Genomic DNA, 16,232 nt, shown 5'->3' on the forward strand with positions numbered 1-16,232 from the left:
TTTATGCTTATTTCAAACTGGCAGATTTACCATTGAAATATATCCTGTTGATCTTTTTAATATCTCAGGACATATTATAGTGATAAATCTCCATAATCAGTCTATGTTTTGATGACCATCTGATCCATTGTTAGGATTGTTGCAACATAAGTCCAAAAATAAATAATAAGTCTGTTTCCTGCAACCCTATGTGGTATAGTCATGTTTGACACAAAATCAAATATGATATTGTTTTGTTGTATTTTATTGATTTATTCAGTGGTATTAGTTTCATATGATTCTCATGTTGAGCCTCAGTTAGCTGGTCATTATCTAGGTTGTTGCTTTAAGGTCTCTGACTAGTCTAATTGTTGTTTCTTTTACTTCTTTAGTTTCTGTGGTCTGGGCCTCAGTTGTCTCTGTAGCAGCATCCTTTTTTACGGGCATTTTGATTCTTTTAATTAGCTGGTGTCCGTCTGTGCGTCCAAAGCTTGTGGACGCAACTCCTCAGAAACCATGGAACGGAATTTGACCAAATTTTGTAGGACTGTTTGTCACCTTGTGTGGTTGATCATACGTAACTGCTATTTTGATTTGACAATTTTTATGCGAGTTATGGGACTTTGTTCATTTTTCACATTATTTGCAATAGGAACACATTGTGGATGCAACTCCTCAGAAACCACAGAACGGAATTTGACCAAATTTTGTAGGATTGTTTGTCACCTTATGTAGTTGATCATAAGTAACTGCTATTTTAATTCGACAATTTTTATGGGAGTTATGGGACTTTGTTCATTTTTAATGTTCTTTTTTTGCAGATTTTTTTTTTTGTTGTATGAAGAATTCTTAACCTAACTTAACTTGATTCATTAAGATACATTAACCTTGAATCGCCACATGGACTTATGAAAGCACATAAGTTTTGAATCTCCTATTTATACAAGTGTCAAACATATGTAATTCAACTCTTTCTACAGTGGTGGGGGACATATGGCAACGCGTAGCATTCTTGTTAAAAAAAGAAATATGTTAAACAGCTTCCTGCTTTGTTACATGCTGGTATGAAGATGACTGAACTTCCCGCTGGACCAAGCGACAATCTTTGGGCGCAAGTACCACACCTACCTACCCTAGTTTTTTTTGTGCTTTCGCCAAACATCTTATGGCCATTTTGGCTCAAGCACTGTAAAATTCTGGATTGTTTCCCTATTAACCCTGAAATGTTTTTGAAAAAAAAATTCCCAACCTACTTACCCTATTTTTTTCTGGCTGGTAGCAGGAAACAAGATTAACTTAATGAATCAAAATTTACATACTGATCTTCTGTTCTTATACCATAATAATAGTCAAAAATGCTAATAGAGTTGAGGGGGTATACTGTGGTTTCATTTTCATTATTTATTTTTATTTTAATGAAGAAATAAGAATGATTTCAGAAAAACTTACCAAATAATGTTTTAAAATGTGTTTAATGAAATTATGTAGAGAAAAGTGGGGGTCACTGGGCTAAAAATATTAATGATATGAAATGGTCTAAATATGACCAGCAATCATCCTTAATGATTAAGTGGCTTTCAGTACACTCAAGGAAGTACCTCTTCCCATTATAACTAGTAATGACACCTCAAATTTTCATACCCAAGAATTGTGGGAGAGTAATCAAGGGAACCAAGGTTATAGCGGTAATCAAAAGAATGTAATCCAGGGACAAAGACCAGACATGGAAAACAGACATACACAACAAAGAACATAAAGTAACTAAAATCATACATACAAAGTAACAAAAGTAAATGAACAACTCGGACTCCACTAAAAACTGGGAGCATGGACCAGGTGCACCGGTAGGGTGAGTGTCCTCTGCTTTTCTAGAAACACCCACTGAGTTGCTCATAAAAAGTCAAGTCCGGGGTAGACAAACAAGGAAAGGAAAACTATGACCTGTGAGGACAGGAACTTTTACTCATGCTCCTTTAGTAAGCTGATTAATTGAGTGAAATGAAATTTGATATGATTGTTTTATATTCATATGTAGAACTTCATATAGGAAGAGTGTCTATTTATTAGCATGTTCACGTATATAGTTTAATGCTGTTAAGGTCTTTTTATTGTTTTGTCAATTTTCATTATGTTAAGAATTTTTATTTTTTGTATTTTTAATAGCAATTGGACCATACCATGATAACCACATGATATGTACCACACAAACTATAGTCACTTGAATGATATGCAGCCACTGGAATAATAATTATATTCACCTCAGGGTTATATAAAATCTTTCAGTTGATACCAAGCATTAAGAAGATTGCCATGAGATTGCTGGCTATACTTGGGTTTTTGCATGAACAGAATGTCATCCACGCAGACTTGAAACCAGAAAATATCCTTGTTAAGAGAAGTAATTACTATCTGTAGAATGGTAACCTCAATTCTAACTCCTGTAACCCAGAGATGATAAATTTTCAGAAAGCATCTCAGGGAGATTTTCCTTAGGTCTCAATGTGGTATTTTTCAACATAAAAGATAGTGATACTGGAAGGGATTGTAACGGTCAATCAGTAGTATTGGTTTATTACCTTTATTACTTGTAATATAAATTCACATAATGACATGCTACAAATGAACAAATAAAGTAAATGTTGCAGATATCAGGACGTATGTGTAAAACAGTTAAAAACCTTATATGTCTGTTCATACCAGAAAGCAGATGTATGAAGACCATGACTAGGTTAATTAGGCCTAAATAGAAATTCTGTGTTTCTGGTAACATCTATAAAAGTAGGGTCGGTAGGTAGGTTTTTTTTTTTCTTTTTTTTTTTTTAATTTATACAATAACAGGACATTGAAACTTACCATATTTTGAATTTTGAACCTCCTAATCAGAGAGCAAGACGATTCTAGTAAATTATCGGAAATGCTGAAAATATATATTTTTTTTTGACCCCATAAAAAAAAATTAGGGTCAGCGGGGGTACTGGAAACACAATTTTTTTAATTTTTTTTAGGCCTTTTTCATTTCGTTATTTGTGGTTGAAAAATGATATCAGTTTGACATTCTGTGCTCTAGGTTTTAGTTGTTACATTATTTATATGATTGTTATTTCCTTTTGACCAGATTTGTTTAGTAGGTTTCATGCCAATTTTTGCCTCACTTTATTGTACTTCTTTGTTTCAGTTATTAAAAAAATGTATAATACATTAGGTTTTTGACATCATATATGTAGCACAGGTGCTTGGAACTGTAAATAAAGGAAGTAAGATGAGCACAAAAATCAATAATCAGGTTTATATCGTGATATATTTGGTCATTGAATTAGTGTTAAAATGGAATAAATAATGAAAGTATTAACAGAACATAACAGGATGTCTTATTGAGGAAGTATAAGGAATGAAGATAATAGATCTTTGTGAATCACTAATGTCTTGCATCACATACCCACAGTACTACAAATTTAATTATTGTATTGTGAAAACATTACATCTTTATATGGTCAACTACAGACAAAAATAGGTAGCGACAACTTGTCACATAAAGCTAGATTATGTCTGATGTGTTGTAATCACAATGTAATTTATTTTGCCATCTCAACTGCATTTTAAATAGGATTTTTACAATTTACAGTCAATTGTTACATATAAATTGTTATTAGTTGATGCCAAACGATAGGATTCCTTCAGATTAGTAGAAACATCTTCTGATTCAGTGAATTTGATGGGTTTTAATAAGCTGATATTGTACAATCACTTCCTAGATAATCAATTTAACTTTCATCTGAGCTTTGCATCATCACTTTAATTCCACCAAGACCATTAGGAGAAAGTAACATTGTTCTTATTATTTGATTTAAGACAACTTCATGGTCTTTGCAAGATAGGCATTATGTTTTATTTGATTTTTATAATTCTATAAAGTGCTGAAATGTCACTATTGTTAAAATTGTCTATTTATCAATATAAAACTAAGGGAATAGATTAAGAAAGATGAAATTACAACATTTCATATTGAATACAATTTACATAAAAATCTGTTTATAAAGTATCTTCTAAATGAGGTAAAAGAATTAATTTGGTAATTGCCAAAGACAAAAAATGAAAATTACTACGGCTTTTTAAAAACTGTACCCATTAGAAAGATATAATGTAGACTTGACTTGGCTGTATTTGGTAGTTATGATGATTGGAATTACATGGATTTTTAGACTTACACACCAAGCAACAACTGAGTAATATTCAAGTTTGATAGGGTACATGTTGGAAAAGGTAAGACTTGATAACACAGACATCTTTCATACCTTTTTTTTGAGTATCTAACTTGAGCTACTTGCAACTAGAAAGGATTTGGCCATAGTCATAAATATACATTAAAGATAAATGTTTTTTTTTTTTTTTTTTTTTTTTAAATATTACAAAATTTATGAATGAATTTATCATCAATGTAAAGAAAATGTATTTAGTTTTTGTTTCAGAAAATGACCTTGGTTCACTGAAAATTATTGATTTTGGGAATGCCATTCACCACATTCATAGAGAGGTGTCGCTGTACTATGATGATTTTGAAGTTCAGACTCCTTTATACAGAGCACCAGAGGTTTGATGATTACAATAAGACAGTCTGTGCTTAATTTTTATTTTTATTGCTGGACATTTGTATTTTCTATTCTTAACAGGCCAATTGAGATTTTATTGATCAGCATTCTACATATTCACTCTGAAAACTCTGTTTACATTTTATCGATATCTTTGAAAACAATGTACTTTTCTACTTTAAATGAATTACAATCTGATAAGTTCTTTTGAGTACATTCGAATCCTGGTTCCCTAGATTTTCTTTTGCATAGACTTCTAACTTGAAAAAAAAAACAAAGTAAGTATGCAGTCAATATTGGTATTTGGCCGTAGCCTGGTAGAAACTTCTAGTTTTTCCAATGAACAAATCACATTAAGAAGTGTATAAACCTTTCAGATTCTGAATTGGTGTATATCGTTAATAGACTGCAATTAACCCACCCAACTTAAATGCCTGTACCAAGTCAGAACCATTGCAGTAGTTTCCAACTTTTCCGTTTTTGCCATTTGTTATACAGACTTTCCGTTGACTGTTTCTTTTGCCTTTTGCCTAGATTTTATCATCTTGGTATTTTTTTGTTATTACCCTTCATTAACATGTTAAATGCTATTAAAAGAAAAATCACAATTCTTAGTTAACCTTTCCATAGAATGTCTGTAGTAATAAGACAAATTTCACATTTTAATTTTGGAAAAGTTCTTCATTTGAGGTCAACTTAAGGTCGATTGCAAATTAGGGATCAGTAATTTGAATTGATTTTTAAAGAATTTTATAATTATACATGCATGTTGAAGGACATAACTTTTTGTTGGTTTAAACTGATCTGGCGTGTCAGTTAATTGCTAGTAGTCCTTTGTTTGTGTAACATATAGTATATTACTTAATTTCTGATTTAACAAGGGATTCATCTTTTGAACTGATTTTTAGATATGTTTAACTGTGTAATATTTTTTTTTCACGCAATGGCCAGATTTAAAAGGGGGAGGGTTGTTATCATGCCAAAGTACTTTAATCCCACCACATTTTTTGTTCCTGTTTTTGGCCTCTGTATGTCTTGTTTCGTTTTCACTTCCAGTTTATTTTATGTTGCTGGAGTAATTTGGGGCAAGTATTTCACTGTACCTGTGTATAATGTTGTTTTGGGGCCAGCTGCAGCCTGCCCTGTGGTGTGAGAATTTCGTTGTCGTTCAGTGAAGACACATGGGTGGCCTTGAGCTGACATTTTTCATTGCAGTGGGGTTGTTGTCTCTTTGACATATTCACCATATCCATTCTCATTATACCTAAGCAATTGAGATGTCTTTCATGTTTGAACACGTTTAAAAATTTTAATTAGTCTTATATTCATGAATTCCAAAATATTTCTTTTTGTTCTAGTACCTTTAAGTAAAGAACTGTAAATTAAGAGGTCAATTGGGAATGCATATTTGGTCTATGTGAATGATACAGAGTTCAAACATGTTTGATATTTGAGATATTATATAAGTCACAGTTTCAAACATGTACATGTATTAAGAACAGGAATTTTGTAAAATTTTCTATACATAGCATTTTTTGCCATAAGTTTCTATGGAAACAGTTGAAATAAAACTTTAAAATGGCTGTCATAATTAAGTTCTACCAACAATTTCTATAACTTGACCTAATTTTGATAATAACAGAACAGAACTGGTTGACATATTATGAATAAAGTATACTGTGTAACCATATGTTGTGATTGCAGATAATGTTTGGAATCCCATTTGGATCAGAGATAGACATGTGGTCGGTTGGATGTATACTAGCAGAATTATATTTAGGAAAACCCTTATTTTATGGTTCAGATGACTGCAGTATATTAAAAAAGGTTTGAATCCCACTTATTTGTTATAGTTTTGGTGGATCAAAGTTAATTCTTTCTTAGTTGACTCTTAACTGTTTTTTGCTATGAAAGCCATTTCTTATGGTCATTTTTAAATGGCATCAAATTGTCCAATTACCAGTAATCAAAATTGTCAGTTTTAATGCAAAACAATCTTTTACATTAAAAATTTATATGAATCTGTCATACATAGTATACGACGTACAATGTCCCCATGTTAGACAGAATGCAATGAGAATATGAAACAAGGTTTTCACAATACGTAACCCTGAACTTAGTTTGGAAACCATTTTTAATACCTATTAAATAAATTTCAACTAGATGACCTCCACGATCAGTCCCCTGCCTGAACACATTTTTCAAAGAGGAAAGTTTTATAGTAAGCTTAAAGAATATACTGGAGCACCATCTGATGATAGTAATGGTAAGTAACCTGATGGAAAACGGTACAAATTGCCTGCTTTATTATGTGTATAATTATGTATCCCCATTACTTTGGTGGGGAGACATATTGTTTTTTGTCTGTCTGTTGCCTTTTGTAAGCACAACTCCTTAGAAACTACTGCACTGAATTTCTTGAAACTTTGTAGGTAGTAAAGGCCCAATATGTAGTTGTACATGTCATGAGAAATTTTTGATTTATTGAACTCTGTTGGAGTTTGAACTTTGGCAGGGAAGACAAAAGGTTTTTGACATGAAAACAAACTTCAATTTGCATGTGTATCATACATTGTAAACATCAAATTAGTTCCTGGGATATTATAAATTCCATATTTTAAAAGTTTATTTTAATCTCTTAAAACACGTTCAGTAATCATTGTTCAAATAAAAATTTAGTTTGGTGAGTTGAATGGATAATACAAGTAATAAATCATACACTGAAATTCATGTTCAAAATGACTTCAGCTTAGACAAATTATTTTCTTAATTACAGTAGCAGCAGCTTTAATGCAGCACATGAAATGCAGAGATTACAAGTTTTGTTCTTTTCTGGCTGGTTGTTTACAGTATAACCCTGGTAATACTTATCAAAAACTTATAGATGTATATTGTAATAAAATCCTGTAAGATCTATACTGTAACAATATTTAATTTGGTTAATACAATTTACTGATAAATTAAAGTTCAGATTGAGTTCATAGTTTGCTTCAGTATCAAAATTAAAAAAAAATGTTGGCTTTCTGATTTAGTAAACTTATTTTTAAAAATATCATCTTTTTTTAAGAAATATCAACCTATGATTTTTCAACTCTCCATACTTCTATTCCCTATACTCCTGACTCAAATACATTATACATCGTTGTTACTCCAAAAAAGATGGTACATCTAGATACAGATATGTAGTACTTGTTAGAGATTTTTCATTTTTTTTTGTAAAAATCTATTCCAAATCATCCTCCAAAGATGTATTTAAGATGTTGGAATTTTTTATCACAAACATATTTGTCCAGTGTGGTGAACCCATTTTTCTACAATGGTTGGCATTTCAATGGGAACAAATTTTGCTCCTCTACTCACTGACCTATTCCTTCACTCATATGAAATTGACTTTTATAGCTGATCTAATCTGAAGGAAGGAACATTGTTTAGCTGCTATATAGATGACACTTTATCATTTAACAATCCTAGTTTTGGGGATTTTATACACTGCCTCTACCCCCAAAGAATTTGAGAACTATTGTCCAAACGATATACGACTAACTCTGTGAGTTTTCATTCTGTATTGTCAACTTTCCTTTCATCTGTGGCAACATCCCTTCAATACCTGCGTATGAAGTTTTCATATCTGTTCTGCCAGAGCTTACTGTATCTACACAGACTTTTTGTACTGCACTAGACTTTTTAAAATTAGGCTTCTGGAACAGGGTTATGTTGCTACAAGATTGAAGTCATCACTACAGAAGTTTTATGGTTGTCATCGTGAACAGTTGTTGTGTTGGATCCATCTGCACCATGAGATTTGTTCAATGTGTCATAGTTTTCCTTTCCTCTTTCGTCTACCCTGAACTTGACTTTTTATGAGCAACTTGGCAGGTGTTTCTAGAAAAGCAGAGGACACTTACCCTACCAGTGCACCTGGTTCATGCTCCCAGTTTTTAGTGGAGTCTGATGTTCATTTACTTCTGTTGCTTTACACATATTATTTTGGTTATTTTATGTTCTTTGTTGTGTGTATGTTTTCCTTTTCTGGTCTTTGTCCCTGGATTACATTCTTTTGATTTCTGCTAGAATCTTGGTTCCCTTGATTACTCTTCTCTACCCTTGCAGATAATAATAAATGTTTCTTAATGGTTAAAATATTAAGTCCTAAATTCCCTAAACTGTTTTAATAACTTTTGGATGGTGGAAGAATATTAAATATCTTTATATGATGGTAAGATTTTATTCCAGATAAAAGGTTTAGACCACATGAAGCTGCACTACATCCATTTGTGGCATCAGAGCTGCCTATAGGATATTTGTTAAGAACTCCAGATGGTAAGATATTAAAAAATACTTTTTTAGTTTCTGTACCTAATGAATTTAATTTTTTAACATGTTGATTGTGACTACCAATGTAAATTATTGAAAGAAATCAAATGATCAACATTAACTCAAGAAGTTTGTAATTACAATTGTTGGAATAATGCATTGAAGAAAAAGCAATGAAGATAGAAAAGGGATTTTTAAAAAGGAAGCATTAAGCTAAGGTAATTTGTGTAAAACATATTAGTATAGATGAATTCAACAATGATCAGATGAAATTGAAAGAAGTACTGGTATAAATTGGTTACAAATAACACATTTGGCCAACAGAAAGTGACACTGAATTGATTGATTTTAGATGACAAGTAAATATAAACCACAACACCTGTTCTCTATAGGAGGTCTCTCTTATCTACCTTGAAGATATTCATTTGAGTTTTGTCATGTGTTTTAAAAAAGGGGACAATTCAAGTAGATTCATAAAGTGCACCTTCTGCATTAGTTTGATGATTTTAATGCCTTTTTTTCACATACCACTACAGGATTTAGACTGAGGAAGTTGAATTGGTGCAACTTACAGTTGTACATATATGGTGATCATACTATCTGTCTTTCTGTCCCCAGTTTCCAAACCATTGAAGGGAATTCGATTTCGATGAAACTTGCACACATTGTTTATCAGATGATGCCATTGTGCACCGTCTATTTTGCATTCTCATCTAAATGACCTTTTAACTTTCCTATATGGTTTCTTTGGAGGATACTGGGGGTATCACCATATTAACTTTCTAGTGGCATTTCAATTTCTGAATACAAGTACCACAAAATTAATGAAAATATTGTTAAACTGAAATGTGCACTGGATTCATGTATCTTATGGTTACTGAAATGGTCAGAAGATGTTTACTTTGGTACAATAGGCTATATCTGTATTTAAAACTTTAAGGATGTCATCAATAAGTTAACTGGAGACAAGTTATACTTACTTGGTGGTACCAAGGGTAGCCAAGTAAAATCATAACACTACCCATGGTAAGTTTGACTTTTGTCTAGACTGAAACAGTCCAAATAGGTAAAACACGGTGTTACAGAATTATTGTATATGATATATCAGCAAAATAATCCTGTCTCATTAATAGAATGTCCTGTACCTCCCATCTGTTTATCATTTCACTATTTAAGTAGTTTTTAGTCTTATCATCATAATCAAGTTAATCCAATATTTCAGTAGAGAAAGTATACCCTTCAGTGTTTGTACCTCAGTATAGAAACAAACCAGCTGTAGCATCAGATATACAGAGAAGTCAACCCTCTTCTTTAGACTTACTCAAGTTAGGAACTTCAGTGAATAATCTACATCAAAACCTATCCTGTCCTGTAGTAAAAGTTGATCCATTTACAGATGACGGAAATTCTGATGAGTCTAATGGGAGTAAACAAATATTTGAATACAGGGTCAAACTTCAAAATGAAAGCAAAAAGACAATTGTCCCCTCAGTATATGAAGAAATTAAATGTAGTAATTTAATTACAAGACAGTCAAAGTTAGGCCTGCAAGAAATCACAGGACAACAATTTCAACAAAATGATGCATCTTGGTGTGAATATTCAGAGGTTCCTAAATGTTATAGCAGTTCTCAAAAGAAAAGATCAGTGGAAATTTGCAGAATCTCTGAAAAGATTGATGATCTGGAACAAAGGAGTCATGCTAGTCCTTTTGATGGTGATAGAAGAAAACTTGAAAGTGCTATCTCCAACACTCTTCCAGAACCAAAGAGTCAAAAAAGACCAAGCTTCCCTAAGATACATGTATCAAGAAGACAGACTGGATCTCTGACTGATAATGATCATAACAATGACATATTGGTCCCTGATGCAATATCTTCCTTAGAAACTATTCATAACTTGCAAGATAGATCAAACTATTTGTCTATCACTGTAAGGAGCAATCAGGATATCAAGGATGAGAAACAGAAGAAAAAACATTACAAAGCTCACACAAAGATAACCAGTCTACCTCAGTCTATAGGAAGAGGTGCAATGAATAGAATTACTCACAAAAGACAAAAGTATTTACAACATATACCTCAATGCGAGAAAAAAATCAAAATTGATAAGGAGAGCATTGGTAACAATCATGTCCATGAGCATCTCACTGAAACTACTCAGGAGTGTGAGGAGGGAGCAGATTTATCTGCTGATATACCTGTATACAGATGGAATAAAAATGAACTAAATAGCCTAGTGAATACTGGTGGACCCATGCAATATGATTCACATGGTAAAAAGGGGGACTGTGGCACCCATTCTGATGAAATTTATGGGATTGATGGAGACTGTGAAAAAGGGGATAGAATAATCAAAAACCATCCTGAGCACTCATCTCAGAATGGAAATTTTAATTTAAATGAAAAAGAGCAGGAACATAATAGACCTGGAACTTTACACATGAAGAAAAGAAGTTGCCATACAAGAAATGAAAATTCAAGTGAACTGATTTTTTTTAAGAAGAGCTGTAGAAAACTATTAAAAAATGATAGTGAATTGCATGGAAGTTTGGAAAATGTCCTCAAACCCAGTTCTCTAAGAGCACAACACTGTGATGTTAAAATTGGTGAAGAAAACAAAGATTTAATTGACATTGATAGCCACAATTTAAATAGCATAGATGCAAATGCAAGGAAAAAATATAAGTTCAAGGATTTGGATAAACAGAAATATTCAAGTAAAGATAGGGAAAGGTCAGTTAGAGGCAAGAGAAGAACTATGAAGAAAACTACATCTGGAAAGTTAAAATCTAGTATAAGACAATTGAACAGTGGTATTTTATTGTCCAAAGATGGGGAAAATGTGAAGAAAACATTCCACAGGGATTTATGGAAACTGGAAACAAGCTTTGAAGAGAGCACTAGAAACTCAAATGAGGCTAGTCATGAAAAAACAGACTGTATTGAGGTTCCTTCGGTGTTTCATATCACACCTGATAAAAAAATTGCAGCCATTAATGCAAAGAGGATGGAAAAGAAATTGATGAACAGGGGAGATTTAACTGCTAAAAAAGGAAGGGCCTGTCTGAGTCAGAAACAAAGTGCAGATACTATTGAACATAATAACTCTATGGAAGTTGAAAAGATGAGGATTAGCCCTTGTATTCATCTTAAAGACACAGTTCCTAAATTATATAGAAAGAGTAGTACCTTTGACTTAGATATGTCACCTGATCGAACATGCCTAATGAAGAGTAACAAAACTGGAGCTAAAAAAATATTCTCTCTAAAAAATTGTTCAAAGTCACAGAATGAGCAACAAAATGTGGACCAACTTTCCTCATCATTCAGGATTAATAGACTATCTCCACGAGGATCATCTAGAGAAAAAGTCGAGAAATTTTCACAGGAGTATTTGTCAAATCAAAACCATCGTCCATCACTTTCATCTCCTGGCAACAAAGTATATCATTACAAGAAAAACATATTACACAATATACGAACTGATGATAGAATTTACCAGAGATTCAATTCAGCATTGACAAGGGACATGGGCAGAATCCAGTCACCAAACCATAATGATGTCAGTCTTATGTATGAAGATGAAACTGAGGTAAAATTCTGTATAATGAACATTTTCATTTTTCTTTTTTATTTTCATAATGATGTGAATAAAATGCTTCTCAGGACACAGTTTGATACAACCCCAGAGGTTGAATCTAGAACAGTTTGGGCAAGTATGGACACACCATTCTAGCTTGATACAGCTCTGAATTTTGATTCGAATTAAATATTTGAGATAGGATATTAATTTGACCAGAACTAAGGGGCTCCTTTTTGTCCCCTAAATCCTTATCATTTTTAGTCATGACCCCAAAATCCATTTTTTGTGACATAAATTCATTAAGATCTCTACATGTATAATTGAGTTATTGCTTGGACACCAAAAGTTTATAGACAATGCTGTCCACAATATGATACCATTATACAACCACAATTTTTTGTAGTCATATATAAATGGTTTAAAAGGTATTTTTTCAAGAGTTTTGTTCATTAAAAAAGAGAATTATTAGCAGACCAAAAGTACTGTAAATGCCTGCATTTTATTACGTATTTGTCAATTCAAAAATTAAATTACATTTTAATTTTAAGGTATTCGATTGCTACAATGAACAATGCCATAACAAAATTTTGAGACAATGGTACTACTCATGGAGAAAATAGTGAAAGTAAACATATTTAGTTTTGATATCCAGCATAATTAAATTCAGGCTATCAATATCACTTCCAACCATGAGAGAGAAAAAAAATGCTTCATTTTATAAACAGTGAGGTCTACAAGTACAAGTCTATGTCACGAATGCTAAATCTTCTTTTGGAGCCACATTTTCCTTTGTTGTACACACTAATTGATTCTTTGTACCCAGTGTATAGTAATTGGTGCTTTATGGTACTTTTCATTATTTTAGGTTTCAGATACAGATGCTGCTCAGAATTCAGATGAGGTAGATATGATTAACTATATTTACCCCAGTGGTTCATTGTGTGTATGTCCAGATCCCATCTATATATATATATATATATATGTATATATACATGTATATGCCATAACTTGGGATACAATTTTAGGCCCAGGCAATACAAAATTTCTGTTTTACAAATGATTTTGTCTTATTTTATGCTTTTAATACCACATTATCATTATACTTTCGTCTGCAACTACTGATTGTAATAACTTCATATGAAAAATTACATATAAGCATAACTTCATATGAAAAATTACATATAAGCATGCCATATTGTTGGATGCATTGAATGGTAAAATGATCTTAGTGGAAACAAAGTGCAATCAATGAAAATATAGTAAATATGAAGTTGCTCATGTTGTCATGCGAGGCATACCCCTATTGTAAAGGAAATTGATATTGGACAGAACCCAAAATCGCTTACAAGGTACTAACTATACAAAGACACATGCCTTTGAAATCAATCCATCCATTGGTAGTCAAAATTTTTGTGAAGAAATTTTCTTTTTTATTCAAGATAGTGAAAAAATGGCCCACCAAAAAGAAAGTTGATAGCACAAAACATTTTGCTCAATCTATATAAAACCAGACACCAAATTTGAAATCAATCCATCCATTGGAGCCAAGATAATGTGAAATAATTTAAATGGGCGGACTGAATAATGGACAAGATGATTGTAATATACCACCCACTCATTGAGTATGGGTATAAAAATCAATCTGTTGTCTGTATATTTCAGGAAGTGGTGTTGTTAGCTGTTTAGAACCAATCTTTACGGACGATAAGGAACTGAGTATCTTAATTGGCTTCTCTTTGTACAAGATTGTTATAGTGACTATTGTACTGTCACTGTGTTAACATAGTTAGAATTGATACCAACCCCAGACTTTTGCCATTAATGCTGTTAAGTGTATGGTACCTATTTTGTGTTTGCAAACTTCTTAATGAATCCGTGTAAGTCTCATCAAATTTTAAAATATGGTGTTGCTGTGTTACCACTAGGATAATTTCAGATTTGGGTACAAAATAGGCCAAAGAATTTTGAGATTGACTCTGGTAGTATTCCAGGATTTGTATTCTCACACAATCTTAAAAGACTTGACAATTAAAGTCAACAATCAGGATTTTGTCTGATGAAGTATTTCATGTCCATCATTTTTCATTATTTTTTATGTAGTTTATTTGATTGAGTAAAGGAGTTTGATTTGTCATTTAACAAATATTTTCAAAAAAAATTAACAAAAATATTTCTAGAGTATATAACACCTGGACAGAGGTATACATTTGTAAGCTATGCCTACAATGCTGGTAGCAATTTTATCATGTAACATTGTTTACTATATGGCTAGTTTGACTACAGTTTAGGTTAGACTTCTTGTTATTACTTTTTGTACATATTATGAATGATGGATTTCTATATAGTGGATACATGTATAATTTTTTATATTTAATAATATAATTACTGATAAGTTATATTATACCTCAACTTTTAATAGAGCATAACATAACTTATGCTATTTAACTCAGCATATCATGTTCATACAACACGAAAGATTATTTTACTACTGCTTTGTTGTGCTACGTTATGTTCATTTTTTTGTCCCCTTTTGCAAAAGCAGGAGCTACGATTTGACTGGCAATCCATCTGTCAAGTTAGGTTGCTGCTGCAGAACTTAAAGGACTCAGGCCAACTTTCGTGGTATTTTGTTCATTGGTAAATGCTCTCAAATCAACACTATTATTAGGCCATTTAAATACACCACAAATTGATTGTATTTGGCTGATTTAGAAACACTGGAATAATAGATGTTAGACCATAAAATTTAAAACAACTTTAACTGTCTTTTGACAAAGAGGAAGACTAATTGATATTGAAACAAGGAAATGACATCATAAAACCATTTTATTAAACCAAAAAGTATGAAACATGAAATCTGTCAGGGTCGGGCTTGAATTGAAAACCTCTTCTTTAATATGGATTGCAGGATACCACTCAAATTAGTATGGCTACAAACATGTCATAATAAGCTACTTTTATTCTTTGTGTGTATAGATTTTTTTCTTCTTAAAACACAGAATACAAGTAACCATACATTGTAATGTTTGATACAGAACTTTTTTTGGAATATCCTGACTCTAGAGCAAATATGTCCAAAATGCATTTTAATGACTTGTTGCATTTCTTTTGATTTTTTTCACAAGTAATAAAAAATTTTGGATATCTGAACAATTTTTTTCAATTTGCCCTACTTGTGGTCAGAATCCTTGGTAAAATGGTCCAGGTCCCTCATTAATGAAACATTGTTGAAATGAACAATAAGGGTAGCATCAAAAAAATTATTACTCCATTTTGTCTTTTAAGCCCAAGTGTTATTTAAATATTTATTTAATTTTTTAAAGTATTTATTGTAAATTTACCACAGGCAGCAGAAATGAAATGAATAAAAAAGAAAAGTTATCTCCACCTTTGTGTATTATTTCTGAAAAAAAGTTCATCATGTTGGTGACACCAACACTCAAAGAAAATAATATTATGGCTACAATACTCCTAACAATTTATTACTTGGGTGTAAAATGAGCAGCGGTAGAAGCTCCGACTGACTGGGTGAATCGTAATAGTTTGTTTCATTTTATAGTGAGTAACAATGTATACTTCCGAGTTGGTCTTCATTTGATTGAATAACCATTATGTGATGAAATGTCTTGGGTAGTTAACTAGATATTTTAACCTAAGTATAATAGAAAGTCCAGTTAACTACCTAAGGAGTATGCCAATTCTATTCCCTGAAGTAAACTGAAACACTTGCTATAATTCTGGACAATTCATCAGAAATGAGTAATACAA

The 16,232-nt window shown here is 32.1% G+C and overlaps 1 protein-coding gene across 4 annotated transcripts in view; it reads left to right on the forward strand.

Moving 5' to 3' along the window:
• Window positions 1-15,845, forward strand: part of LOC148623858 (uncharacterized) — a 28,980-nt gene extending 13,135 nt beyond the window's left edge. For all 4 annotated transcript variants that reach the window (XM_088566105.1, XM_088566104.1, XM_088566106.1 and 1 more), the window contains 9 exons: window positions 2,263-2,377; window positions 4,446-4,567; window positions 6,270-6,392; window positions 6,729-6,831; window positions 7,342-7,425; window positions 8,799-8,885; window positions 10,102-12,473; window positions 13,330-13,365; window positions 14,127-15,845. In XM_088566105.1, the coding sequence (XP_088422231.1) occupies window positions 2,263-2,377; window positions 4,446-4,567; window positions 6,270-6,392; window positions 6,729-6,831; window positions 7,342-7,425; window positions 8,799-8,885; window positions 10,102-12,473; window positions 13,330-13,365; window positions 14,127-14,150 (3,066 nt within the window). In that variant the 3' untranslated portion in view covers window positions 14,151-15,845. The remainder of the gene's footprint in view (window positions 1-2,262; window positions 2,378-4,445; window positions 4,568-6,269; window positions 6,393-6,728; window positions 6,832-7,341; window positions 7,426-8,798; window positions 8,886-10,101; window positions 12,474-13,329; window positions 13,366-14,126) is intronic.
• The last annotated feature ends 387 nt before the right edge of the window (window positions 15,846-16,232 follow it).

Source organism: Perna viridis, chromosome 2 (assembly GCF_037379345.1).
Source record: "Perna viridis isolate PV_CMFRI_1.1 ecotype Kerala chromosome 2, ASM3737934v1, whole genome shotgun sequence".
In the NCBI taxonomy this organism is placed as follows: Eukaryota; Metazoa; Mollusca; class Bivalvia; order Mytilida; family Mytilidae; genus Perna; species Perna viridis.